The 13,228-nt window shown below is 44.5% G+C and overlaps 1 protein-coding gene across 1 annotated transcript in view; it reads right to left on the reverse strand.

Moving 5' to 3' along the window:
• Positions 1-13,228, reverse strand: part of LOC137439232 (synaptotagmin-like protein 5) — a 37,266-nt gene that overhangs the window by 7,705 nt on the left and 16,333 nt on the right. The window contains exons 3-10 of the mRNA XM_078767955.1: positions 12,608-12,720; positions 12,314-12,437; positions 6,729-6,855; positions 6,366-6,465; positions 5,696-5,796; positions 4,390-4,491; positions 855-917; positions 383-585 (exon numbers count right to left, since the gene is read on the reverse strand). Coding sequence (XP_078624081.1) covers positions 383-585; positions 855-917; positions 4,390-4,491; positions 5,696-5,796; positions 6,366-6,465; positions 6,729-6,855; positions 12,314-12,437; positions 12,608-12,720 — 933 coding nt within the window. The remainder of the gene's footprint in view (positions 1-382; positions 586-854; positions 918-4,389; positions 4,492-5,695; positions 5,797-6,365; positions 6,466-6,728; positions 6,856-12,313; positions 12,438-12,607; positions 12,721-13,228) is intronic.

A 13,228-nucleotide genomic window follows, 5' to 3' on the forward strand; every position in this document is an offset into this window, starting at 1 on the left:
CCTGGAATACCTTTGGCCTAGCTTGCGGGAAGCCGCTTTCTTCTACGACGACAACAGCACGGACATTTAAAACATAGATTTATATATTGCGTACGGGTGGGCACATAATACCAGGATCCACCACCCAAGTTGGGCCGTGCACAATCGTAATGTAGATCTTCACAAGTTTACATCAACACCCAGCCTGTACAGAACTGTTTCTGTCTTAATGGTTACTATAGGAGAACCTATAATGGTCAATATTAGACCCGATTAAACCCCTGCATTAAAGCCAAAGGACACAGGAAATGCAAGCCACGTGACCAGCATCAGGGACATCACACCAAACAAACACAGTTACAAATACACTGAAAATCGTCATACAGGTATGTCCGGAGCTTACGCATCCGTCCGACGATGTCTGATGTCTCCGTGTGCCAGGTCCCGGCAGCAAATCACGCTCACCGCCAGGCTGCCTGTGCAGTACTCGTACACCACACCACACTGAAGATCACCCTGTACCAAAGCTCCTCCTCTGGTCCACTGGACTCCCCAAGCCTCCCCTAGACCCTCACTGCGTAAACTGCCACTGCTGCATGCACTGCTCTATGTAGGCAAGAGAATTAGGGACGGGGTCAGAGGTGAAGTGTATATCCATAGTAAATCAGAGCAAACTGGTGCTTAACAACGAATGTGGAAAAACAAGTGTCGTAGTGAAATATAAGCAATCATCAATGAACATCGAAACATCCAACAGGATATTGAAATGGCGCGTCTCCACAAGCAAAGCAATTAACGAGGTCGCAGCGGAAAGCAATCGCCGGTGTACAAGGATGGGGTTGGTTGTGAGGTTCATGGGGGAAAGCTTCACTCACAGAGTCCCATTCTTGCTCCACATGTGACAGGTACGAGTAGCCCCCCGGGCTCAATGAGATGGGCTGAGAGTGGAAGGCAGGGGTCACACAAAAAGCCAGGCTGAGTCAAAGGTGAAGGATCGTAAGTCACAAAACACAATTGTTTGCAGATTAGCACAGCTGATGTTATGATGCTGTCAGTAGGGAGGGCAGATATTAAAGGACACTGCAGAGAGATACCCATACGTCATGCAGGGAGGGGTTGGCAAGCCAGGAATGGTGGTGGCCATGTGCACCACAGGTGGAAACCTTAGTAATCAGTGCAGGGTGCCAGACAGTGTCAAAAGCCCATTATATTTCCAGAGACACAACCCTAACAGCTCTTGTTTGAGATCCAAGGCCTCCATCTACTATTGAGAGAGAAGTATCAACATATCCAAATTTGTGTGACCGACATTGACTCAAAACTGATGATCAGTGACGTTATTCTCGATCTATTCCAGACCCAGGATAAACCCTATAAGATAAATGTAAATGACCTTCAGGTTAAAATTCATCCAAAATAGCTTATGTACATTTGTGGTTGCTCATTGTAACCGGCCTCGGGAATTTTAGCCCAACTCTCAAACTGTCCATTTCTTGCATAACGATGAAACTGGGTTCACCATGAGGGACGGGGATACGGGAATTTACTCAAGGTTCAGCTGACATTTCTCCACAGTGCAGATACAGCCTTAATTATAGTCTAAGATCTGTGAATTTCCTTTTGGAGATGAGTACGAAGGAGATTGAAAACCGCCTCTATTTGCATAGCATCAGATGAGGGCCTCAGGTTATGCATCTCAAATATCAATCTGAGGGTTATAATAAAATAATAATCGTAATATGGGCTCTCTTACAAGGACCTTTGACGTAGGAGGAGGTCAATGGGTCCATCAAAGGCTGCACTATTCTTATGGACCAGGATCTAGTATCTAAAATATAAAAGGAGCTCGGTCGCGGTGTGCCTGCATCCGTGTCCGCGCGTTCTTGCGTTCGCCCATCGACAATTGTCCTAATCAAGCATCAACAGTACCTCCTAAACAGTCGGGAACATTATCAATCAGATGCTCGGCAATCTGCAAACAGTATGATATAGTTGACTAAGGTGAGGATAGATGGGCCGGTTTCAATTTACATTAAAACAAAAACTCTTCCTCATTCATATTCTTCTTCACAGGGAAGGTATGGCAAGCCAGGAATCGGGCCTTATCTTCTAGTAACATTTAATTGTGCTTTGGTGAAGGCTATATTGGCTGGCAAATTTCCTTTTAAGTCACAACAACAACAATAGCAGCAACAGCAACAACCCGTGGGATAACAACTAATCGGGGATGCATCTTTGCGGTGGTTGTACCCTCCAACGCAAGTCAGGTGCCAAATCTTCCCTATTCTTCACATGATCAGAGTGCCGATCGGTCCCCATGGACAGGCCCTTTCCCTCTTATCACTCCGACTCCGTTGTGGCCCTGACTTCCTAAAGGCGGGGGTACACCATCCTAGATGTAGGAGATCTCTCGGTCGTTCTCGGGAGATCGATCGGCTGTCTCCGTGCCGTGGGCTTGTTCGACAGAACTGTCCAGGGCTATACAACAACAATAACAACTGGGATAAAAGGACACTGGCAGTTTGCAAACTGGAGGAGAAAGAAAGGAGAAGACGAAGACGAGAAGGCAATGACACGTTCTCTTGAGCTGTCAGGTTCGTTTTCAAGCGTTGCAAATAATTTTAAAACTGACCCAGTGAAGGAGGAATCGGGGGTCTTCTGCATGCGAACCTGGGGAGGTTCAGTGACTCCCCTATTTCCTGACAACGACAGACCAACTTCAACCCACTGTGTGTTGGTCTATGGAAATCAGCATCTGACAGAGTAAGTGTGTTTCAATCTCTAGGCCTTGCTTCACTGGCCAGGTCATGGCTGGCAGCGGTCACTTTTTATATCATACACAGTGAGGTATTCTTGTCTGAACTCCCTCGCTCGTGGAATCTACCTGTCGGACATTGCACTGCTGTTATCTTGGTGACAATTTCAAAGCTTTTATGCCCTCATCGGCATTTTTTGGGGTGATTTACGAGTCTTTTTGGAGAAGGCTGATTGACTGGTGCATAACCTCGAAGCTTATTCGTCCCTCCACTCCTACAAGTGACACATTGTCCTGTACAGCTTGGGGTTCCTGTCTTCATCATCCGTGAAACAGCTTTACCTGTGGACTCAGGTTCTTCTCCATGCATCGGTGATACGAGGACTTCACCTTCTGAGGACTCGCAAGACGTGACTGTCCAGTCGGCCTCATCCTGTGTGCACCCTCCAGACGAGATCCTTTCAACCGTGCTCACCACCAATCTTTTGCCCATTTATAACCCGCTGGGTTGAGCTTGCTTGAGCTAATTTATGGTATGATATAAGAATATTATTATACTAGCCGAAACCCGTGGAACATCCACGGAAGGGAGGATGTGGTGTATGGATAGAGTGTACCATTATGGATGGCATAGGGGATTTGCTTGTCCGAGTAAGAGTTAGGAAGAAAGATGAGAATGAAGAGTGCGTATATGAACAACGATCGCCGACACCGGCACAAATGCATGCTCTGGATTGTCCACTCAGTGGACGGCTTGCTTTCGCCTTCACCTGTCCAATCAGCGGACGGCTTGCTTCGCCTTCGCCCAGCAGACGCCAATACGATGGCGTCGTAAGATGGCGTCGTATCGGCAGTTAATCGGATGCTTTTGGGCCCCAACGTCGGCTAATTCAGATTTTTCGAGTATGGCTGTACGTGATGAACAAAGAGCGCGGTTCGTAGATCGTAAATCCATTAGTGCCGTGGGCATCGGGTCACTGGGTGCGGCGTAAAAGGGATAACAAAGTCGAGTCCTTACGCTATTATTATATAGATGTATGTATTGTTAATGTCCAGCTTCCTTCTTGTAACTACAGTGCAGTAATTGGTCTTTATTTTGATTACCACATTGAGAATCCTGAGTTAACTTATAGCCACATTGTTGTATGTGGTGTTTGTACTTATTTAATTTGGGAATTCTTAGGAAAGTCATTAAGTGTTACATTTAATTAGTATTATTGTGCTGAAGGTAGACAGTAGGAATTAATAAGTATTCCTTTTAAAGTTACCCTTCTGTGGCCTGTCGTATGTTGGTTTCACCATTAAAACACCACTAAGAGCACATCAGTGTCTATTTAGTGTCTGTCATGACACCCTCAGGGTTACCGGTGCACTCACTGCGTTACTCTGAGGTCGACACGTAATACTATCATTACCAACTTTTGGTTGTCCGTGTTCTATCCTTTTAAATGCTGAGCATCAAAGCAAGACAGCAGCACGTACCATTTTATAATTTTTGGTTGGACTCATTTGACCTCCCAGACTCAGAGCGGACTCTCTAACCATTATGCCACTGAGACGGTTACATCATCCTCGTTTCTTGACACTTGTAATTAACTTTTTTTTACAATTAAAACATATTTGTGTCATTCTATTTGCTGCTGTGTGGCCAAGACCTGGTTGTTGTTGCTGTGGTATGGACTTCCAGCTGAGCTTGGGGTCCTGCGAGTCAGTCTCACACTGCCGGTATCACTTTCCTTTGCTTCGGAATGACCTCCCTGTATGCATGAACACAACATACAATAAACCAAGATGTGGCAACACACCACCTCATGATATTGAAGGGACTTACCCAGGTTCAAATTGGCAACACCTACTGATCAGCACGGCTTTTTTTTTTTTTTTGTATACTGAATCGAGGCTCGTGAAAGAGCTAACATTTACTTCACAAACAAATCAACCAGACAAACAAAATACCCAAAAAGAGGGAGCGGAAGACAAGATGGGGAGAGAAGGGGAAGCACACAAACACAACATCCGAGAGCAGGGAGATGTGTGGAAGGGAGAGGGCCCGGGGGGAGGAGGCATGGGAAGGGTGGGGGGGGGGGGGAGGGAGAAGTATAAAACACAAGGACACCAAGGACTTCCTGGACAGAAGTTGGTATTTCAAAAAAGTGGAATTGGGGTGAAATTAGAGGGGATAGAAAAGATCAAGATTCCCCCCTATTCGGGGGATAGAAAGATTCCCCCCTCCCCCCTCCCCTTCCCACGCCTCCTGCCCCCAAGCCCTCTCCCTCCCACACTTCTCCCTGCTCTCAAATGTTGTGGTTGTGTGCTTCCCCTTCTCTCCCCATCTTGGCTTCCGCTCCCTCTTTTGTATATTTTGTTTGTCTGGTTGATTTGTTTGTGAAATAAATGTTAGCTCTTTCACGAGCCTCGATTCAGTATACAAAAAAAAAAAAAAGGTTTTGGATGGGGGAAGATAAGAGATGGTGGTGATCCTCGGCTTCGCACAAAGTTACCCTAATGCTAAACCATCATGTAAATTTGTAACACTTCCTCATTCGGATTGAAAATAGACAAGTAACCTGTCTAAAATTAACCTCAGGTGTGTCGAGGGTAGAGGCACACAAGCCTAGTCTTCCTCACGGATATCAAGGGATCCATAAGTTCTAAAAGTGCCATCGGACAACATAGTCAACTTTTTATGAACCTGTGTATCGAGCATCACTTCACCTTTAGTGTATTACATCAGAATGGTCCTTTATACCAAGAAATGGTAAATTTGGTACACGGAGGTGGAGATGGTGGTGGATGGCAGTTGCTCACTCCATTGCCACCTTCAATTTAGCTTCACAAGGAAGTAAGCTTGCAAAAACCATGCCTTTTGCTGAGTTACCAAATAATCACACAAAGGTAGTATTCCAATGCCAGCTATGACCTGGCAAGTGAAGTGAGGCCTAGAGATTGAAACACACTTACTCTGTCGGATGCCGGACTCCGTTTCCTGCACCTTTCGAGAGAGATGAGGCTGCCCTCCGAGGGGGACAAGTTAGGACTGCCATCTCCCCCACTTAGGTCTTCTTCAGGCACCAATAATGGGGGTGGTGAGGGTTTCCTCAGTTATGACAACGACAATAAATACAATCACAAAGATTACTCATTCAGGACAACAACAAGAAAAAAACCTTTTTTTAAATATGCAACATGGACTTGGAGACAATTTTCCTTGTTCACAATACGCTTTTATACAGACATACAAGCAGCAGCCATTTTGACATCCACTTAACTTTTCACTGTTAGATAAAGATAAGAAAACCTATTTACTTAATGCGAATAATAAGGAACATAGAAACTAAATATAAATAAATAAATCAAAGAACGAATGAGGGAGACACCAATTTAGTGCTCAATGTTGAGTGGACCTGGACATTTACATAGGCCCTCTAAGGTCCCAGAGACCAATCTTATAATTGCGCATTTCTAAATCATATCTCCCCGTATTTTCAAAAGAAAACTGTGAAAAATACAACTTTGGTCCAGCTTTGGTTTTAATAATTACCCGATATGTCCAGACATCCATTACTGCAATTTAAGGCCTTTACTCCCAAAGAACTCGTAACACTCAGCAGCGTCCCACGGCCAACCTCACCCATAGCCAGTGTGGTCCGCTCAGTGCTCTTGGACAAGGCCCGATGTGTTTGTAGCCCCAAAGTGGGTGACTTGATGAGCAGCAATGGGCTTCTGCGACCCTGCTCGCAGCCACAAGACAATTAGGATGGGCCGATAAACATCGATTCATTCTTCCATAGAGGCTAGCATAAAAACACAACTGCAACTTGTTCCTCAATTTGGGTTCGGAAAGGCCAATGGCTACAAGCACGTCAGTCATCCCTAATTGGACAGCAAAATATTCAGAGAGAGATAAATGCTGCAGAGAAAGACGTGGAAAACAAAATGTATTCCATTTCTAATCCACCATCTACTCAACGGATCCATCGTGCTGCGAGCCTACCTTTTGGTTAGAACCATGGCGAGTCGGAGAGGGTTTCAGAGAAGAATTTAGTGGATGGCCATGGTGTTTGGGTTGGGAAATGTCCACCGCATTCCCATTGCCATCCACAGTGCCGCTCACACCTCGACTGGGCCGCAGGGAAGATGGAGTGTAATTGGGTACACCATCTCTGTTACACATACTCAATGGTAAAGAACTTACAGAAACTATGTTTAAACACATTAGTGCTTGGCCTTGGTGAAACCTCCAGTAAGAAAGTAAAAGGTTAGGCCATAGATCACTCCCAAAGGTCATGGAGACGATGACCTCATCCTGACAGTAAACAACATCCATCATTTAATGTGGGTTATAGATAAAGGTCACCATTCAGAGTGACGGAGAACCTTTATTTTCTCCTGCTAATGTGGTCCAGCCTTAAGAGAGCAACTGAAAATCCCAGGGTTTTCCTCATAAATCTCCTACTATTGAGGAAAGAAGGCAAAAATAATCAGGAAGAAGGAAAGGAAAGAATGACATCGGATAGAAAATTTTTGGGACAAACAATGGGAGATGTTCAGAGTACTGGGTTGTGGAAGAGTGTCCTATTCAAGAAGCCAGAAAGACTGAGCTCAGCCAAATGCTGATGATCAACTCTGATCTGGTGCTGTGTGAAGAGGCAGCACTCTGCTCAAGATCCACCCTTCCATCGCACTTTTGTCCTGGTAGGCTGCCTACTATCACAAGGCCCAAATATCTGCCGCCATTAATTGCCAAGTTTCTCACTATCTGCCATGATCTTTCCTAGGAAAACCACATTTCAAAGCTGGCCTCCAAAGCCAGTCGCCGACTGGGCATCCTCCGTCGTGCGAAGTCCTTCCTTGGCACACCTGAGCTCCTCACCACATGCAAGGCTTTCATCCGTAGCTCAATGGAATACTGTTACCCCCTCTGGGCTGGTGCTCCTGCCTCACACCTAGCTCGTCTTCACGCTGTTGAAACCAAAGCTTTCAGAATCCTTGGAATCTCCCGCGATGAAGCTAACTCCGAGGGCCTTTCACTCACTCACCGCAGGCAGGTTGGTGGTCTTTCCGTCTTCTACCGACTCCTCTCCGGCCTTGCTCCCCCAGCTCTATCTGTGCTCTGTCCCCCAAATATTCCTACAGGTCGCACAAGGTCTGCCAGCAACCCTCTTATTAGTAGAGGAAACGAAAGTGAAAAAGTGGCTTAGAAATTGATTTGAAAATCATTTCATGTTAGAGACAGGCATCCAGTGGGAAGAGTTGGGGCATGGGGTGGTGCATTGGGAAAGGGCCGATGCCAGCTGAGATGTTTTCGAAAAGGGTCATTGTAACCCTTTTTTTGCTAAATCAGTATTTCCAAAATGTTGAAAAAGAGAAGAGATGTTTGTAACAATATCCCATTTATTTGCCCCGCTATTTTACTCTGCATGGGGTTTTTATACATCATTTTGTTGCTGATGATATTGCCTACAAAATGCATCTCAGTATTTTAAAATATATATATAATTAAGGGGTTACCATGGTTACAGTGGGGGTCAAAGGTCAACCTATGACAAAAATATATAATTTTCTCACACTTTCTAATAGATAGGCAAAATGCCATATAAAACTAAATTTACTGGTTCTAATTGCTTTTATTTATCAATCCTCACATAGAAGAGCAGTTTTTAGTGAGGGAAGATTGATGTAATACCCCTCTGTGGGCAATTAGTGAAGGGTGAAAATTAACCTTTTCTTCAAAAATACATAGAAATTGCGAAAGAAAACCTCTGTTTTGTATTTACCGGTACATGGAATTGTTAAGTGTGATGTTATAGCATACAGTATGCATTGGAAAATGTCTCCAAACCACAATGGTCAAGATTCCTAGTATTGTTTGAGACTCCATCAAAGAAGAGGTCCTCAAGGCTGGTGAAACAGGAGCATCCCTAGTTGAAACATTTGTCTCCACTCGCCTTATTGAGAAGTCAACAGACTTTCATGCTACATTATCTAGGAACAAAACACCATCAATAAGCAGGATGTACAAAGTAAGCATTCAACCAAGTGGAGCTGGCAAACAGAAAGAGATCAAAGCTGACAGGAATCTAATCCAAAGACTGTTTGTGGCAGCACAGGGAGGGAGAGATGTGGACCTGAATAACATCCTGAGGCATGAGCTTTCATCAGTCCCACGTGCACTAGCAGACACCAAGGGAAACTCCATTCTACCGACAAGTTCCAGCTTCAAGAAATGCTGACCAAGGACATAGAAGTGTCAAAAAACCTTCCCAAAAGTACAGCAAAAACCTGCTTGATCATCGACGGCCCTGCACTGATACAAGCAATTGGCAAGCCTGAGAAATCAGAGACTTTTGGAGATCTGAGCAATGTATTCTGTACCAGTGTCTTAAACCGCTTTGGTCCCATGTACTCCAGGGTTGTTGTTGTGTTCGATCGGTATCAGGAGGTCTCCATCAAGTCTGGCAGAAGGGAAAAAAGAGCCGGCAAAACCCACCCAATCAGACGTGTCATCAGTTCAAAGGACGTGAAGCTCCCCTCCAACTTCAACTCATTCCTCAGCCTCTCTGCCAACAAGGCTGACTTGGCAGCATTTCTTTCTGGATCTCTCATAGAGATGGCGGAGAAGGAGCTACAGCCAACATATGAATTAGTTGTTGCCGGCGGGTTTGAGGATTTGATGAGGGTATGGATTTCTACCGGCAGGAGCACCAACTCCATGAACGCAAACCATGAAGAGGCAGACACCAGGATCATTCTGCATGCCAGGGATGCGACACTACAGGGCTACTAGAGACGTGTCCTTCAATGCCGAGACACAGATGTCCTGGTTGTGGCACTGGGCCTGCGAGATCACCTATCTCCAGAGGTGTGGTTCAGTTCAGGATTGAAATCCAAACGTCCCTTCATCCCCATCCATCAGATCTCACTACCAGAAGACCAAATTCAGACAATTATTGCATTCCATGCACTAACAGGTTGTGACACAGTCAGCCAGTTCGCCGGTATAGGGAAGAAGACTGCGTTGAAAGTGTTCACTGAAGAGTCAGCATGCCTCCAGAAGATGGGGTCTAAAAACATCAGTGACCAATTGATCCAAGACGCTGAGAAGTTTGTGTGCAGACTGTACCTAAAAACCATCCCTCTTACGGCAATTGATCAAGTTCGCCGAGAAATGTTCCTTCAAGGAAAGCGTTCGCTCGATGCTCTTCCCCCCTCCAAGGATGCACTGGAAATGCATATTCGTCGAACAAACTACCAATGCCTTGTCTGGAAGGAGTCACTAAGCCCAGTGCAAGATCTGCCTGATCCAACAACCAGTGGATGGAAGAATGATAGTAGTGGAAACCTCGTTCCCAATTTGATGACCCTGAGCCCTCTTCCAAAAGCTTGCAAGGAGCTTGTGAGCTGCTTTTGCACATCTGGTTGTGGAAAAAGATGCGGCTGTTTCCGTGTAGGACAAAAGACCTGCATTAGTGCTTGCACTCTTAGGGGATCATGCACCAATTCACAGGATGATGATGAAGATGTGTAGGTAGTCGGAGCCCCGGTTCAAACTATGTTATCCGTAGGTTGTTGGCAAACAGAATAAAGTCTCAAACAATACTAGGAATCTTGACCATGGTGGTTTGGAGACATTTTCCAATGCATACTGTATGCTATAACATCACACTTAACAATTCCATGTACAAATACCGGTAAATACAAAACAGAGGTTTTTATTCACAATTTCTATGTATTTTTGAAGAAAAGGTTAATTTTCACCCTTCACTAATTGCCCACAGAGGGGTATTACATCAATCTTCCCTCACTAAAAACTGCTCTTCTATGTGAGGATTGATAAATAAAAGCAATTAGAACCAGTAAATTTAGTTTTATATGGCATTTTGCCTATCTATTAGAAAGTGTGAGAAAATTATATATTTTTGCCATAGGTTGACCTTTGACCCCCACTGTAACCATGGTAACCCCTTAATTATATATATATTTTAAAATACTGAGATGCATTTTGTAGGCAATATCATCAGCAACAAAATGATGTATAAAAACCCCATGTAGAGTAAAATGGCTGGGCAAATAAATGGGATATTGTTACAAACATCTATTCTCTTTTTCAACACTTCGGAAATACTGATTTAGCAAAAAAGGGGTTAAAATGACCCTTTTCGAAAACATCTCAGCTGGCATCCACCCTCCCCCGATGCACCACCCCATTCCCTACCTGTTTCCAGTGGATGCCTGCTTTTAACATGAAATGATTTACAAAATGCATTTTTCAGGCTCATTTCCTCTACTATATGGTAAAATTAACAAAATCAAGACTCTCTATTCACCTTCACTCCTTCATTCCTCTTTACTCCCGCCTCTGGAACAAACTCCCACACTCTCTTCAATCCCACTCCTCCCTCCAGGTCTTTAAAACAGCTGTTCAACACCATCTCTTATCTCCCCCCATCCAAAAGCTTGATCTCTTCTCCCCCCGTTAATTCCCCCCAAATCCACATTTTTTTTCTGAAATACCGACTTCTTTCTTTCCTGGAAGTTCTAGCAGTGTCCATGTGTTTTATACCTTTCCCACCTACCTCCCCCCTCCCCCCCCCCCCACCTCACCTTCCCATGCCTCCTCCCCCCAAGCCCTCTCCCTCCCACAGATCTCCCAATGTCCCTGTTCTCTGCTGTTGTACTTGTGGGTTTCCCTCTCTCTCCCCATCTCATCTCCCGCTCCCTTTATTGTATGTTTTGTGTGTCCGTTTTTACCCTCGCCAGAGGAGAGGGTATTGCATTTGAGTCTGTTTGTCTGTTTGTCTGTCTGTTTGTCCGCACAGAATAAATATGATTTTCTCTGCAACCGTTAGTCCGATTGACAGGAAATTTTCACCATTGATGCAACTCCACCTGTAGAATTTTTTAATGATAATTATGACGTCATAGGTCACGTGGTTTGGCCGTCATCTTGGAAAACCGAAAACTTTGCACCTCTATATCTCCGAAAGCGCTGAATAGAAAAAATTGAGACATGGCTCATTGTAAAGAACTCTCCATGGGGAATAAAATAATTTAATGATGATGTCATAGGTGCCTCCATTATGACGTCATAATTCGACAAGTACAAAGTTCATCCTTTCGAGATGAAATATCGAGATGAAATTTCTTGAGCGTCATCTCGGCATAAACTGGTGGAGAAAAAAAGATAATGATGACGTCATCGGTCGCGTGGTTCGGCCGCCATATTTGTTTTAACACAAAAGCCTTAAAAACCACCGAAAATACATCCTGGCGAGGGTTTGCAATCTCTGATTGCTATTTTCTTTTTCTTTTTTGTGATTGATGTTAGCTCTTACATGAGCCTCGATCTTGTATACAAAAAAAGAAGGAAAAAAAAGAATACAATCCAACGATGAAAAGAACCGAGTGATTTGGATACATTCAGATGGTAGCAACCCTAGTCAACCTAGAACCATTAGTTAAACTAGCTTGGTAATACGGTGGAACATCTACCTTCCCCCACCTCCCCCAGCCACCACCCTAAAAAATATGCCTCTGAACGTGTCTGGCACACTTTTGCAACACAATTATCCAACATACCTGAAGTGTTTTGGCGTCTCGGTGTTTCGCCAGGGTTTGGAACTACCTGCCCCTCCATTGATACCATCATCTGCAACAGGCTCGAAATCTTCGAAAACGGTGGTGCCTGCTGCATACTGCTTGGCTGCATTACCAAAGCAAAAACCAGGGAAGAGAAATATTCCACAAAAATAAGCTAAAACAAGTAGCATTACATTATAAACAATGCTGAGCACTTCAAAACTACCAATAGGACATCACTACATTGGAATGTTCAAACGTACAGAGCACGCGTTATTTCCCACATGCACCCACCTGGATGCAGACGCAGAGAAGCTCGGATCACGTCCACAGCATCACTGTCCAAATTTGGGAAACGGCGTGTGCGTTCCTCAAAAAACCAGTCGGTGAGGGCCATGCGCACTCGGCTGTACACAAGGACCACAACATGACACACTGCTTAAGATCCACCATCAGCCATCCTGCAAAGCCTACCAAAAGATCTTTAGTCTCGATTCGATAATGTTCTCACACAGCTGGGTTTCACAACAATGCAACGAGTTTCCCAAAAGAGATACAAAAAGCAATCATCTCCAATCCGCCACAAAATACCGATCAAAGTAGCCATGCATGTTCAGCAAAACATTGTGCCACTAATGAAGGGGGACTATAATGGCTGAAAGGGTGATCATGATGCTAAAATGACTTTTGCTGGTGATCACAGAAGCATAACTAGAACGGCACTCAGAGTGCATGGTCTCGCCTCACATTAATTCTGAATGAAAATACCATTGTTAACTGAACACGCGACTATTATGGGCCACTGCTATTATGGCCCATATGTCCGTATTATCCATGCACCCTATTATGTAATTTCTTGGCATGTGTTATGAACATCATAAATTTAATTATTCACTCACATCAGATCATACATCA

The sequence above is a fragment of the Myxine glutinosa genome, chromosome 14 (assembly GCF_964187855.1).
Source record: "Myxine glutinosa chromosome 14, kmMyxGlut1.1, whole genome shotgun sequence".
NCBI classification, from domain to species: Eukaryota; Metazoa; Chordata; class Myxini; order Myxiniformes; family Myxinidae; genus Myxine; species Myxine glutinosa.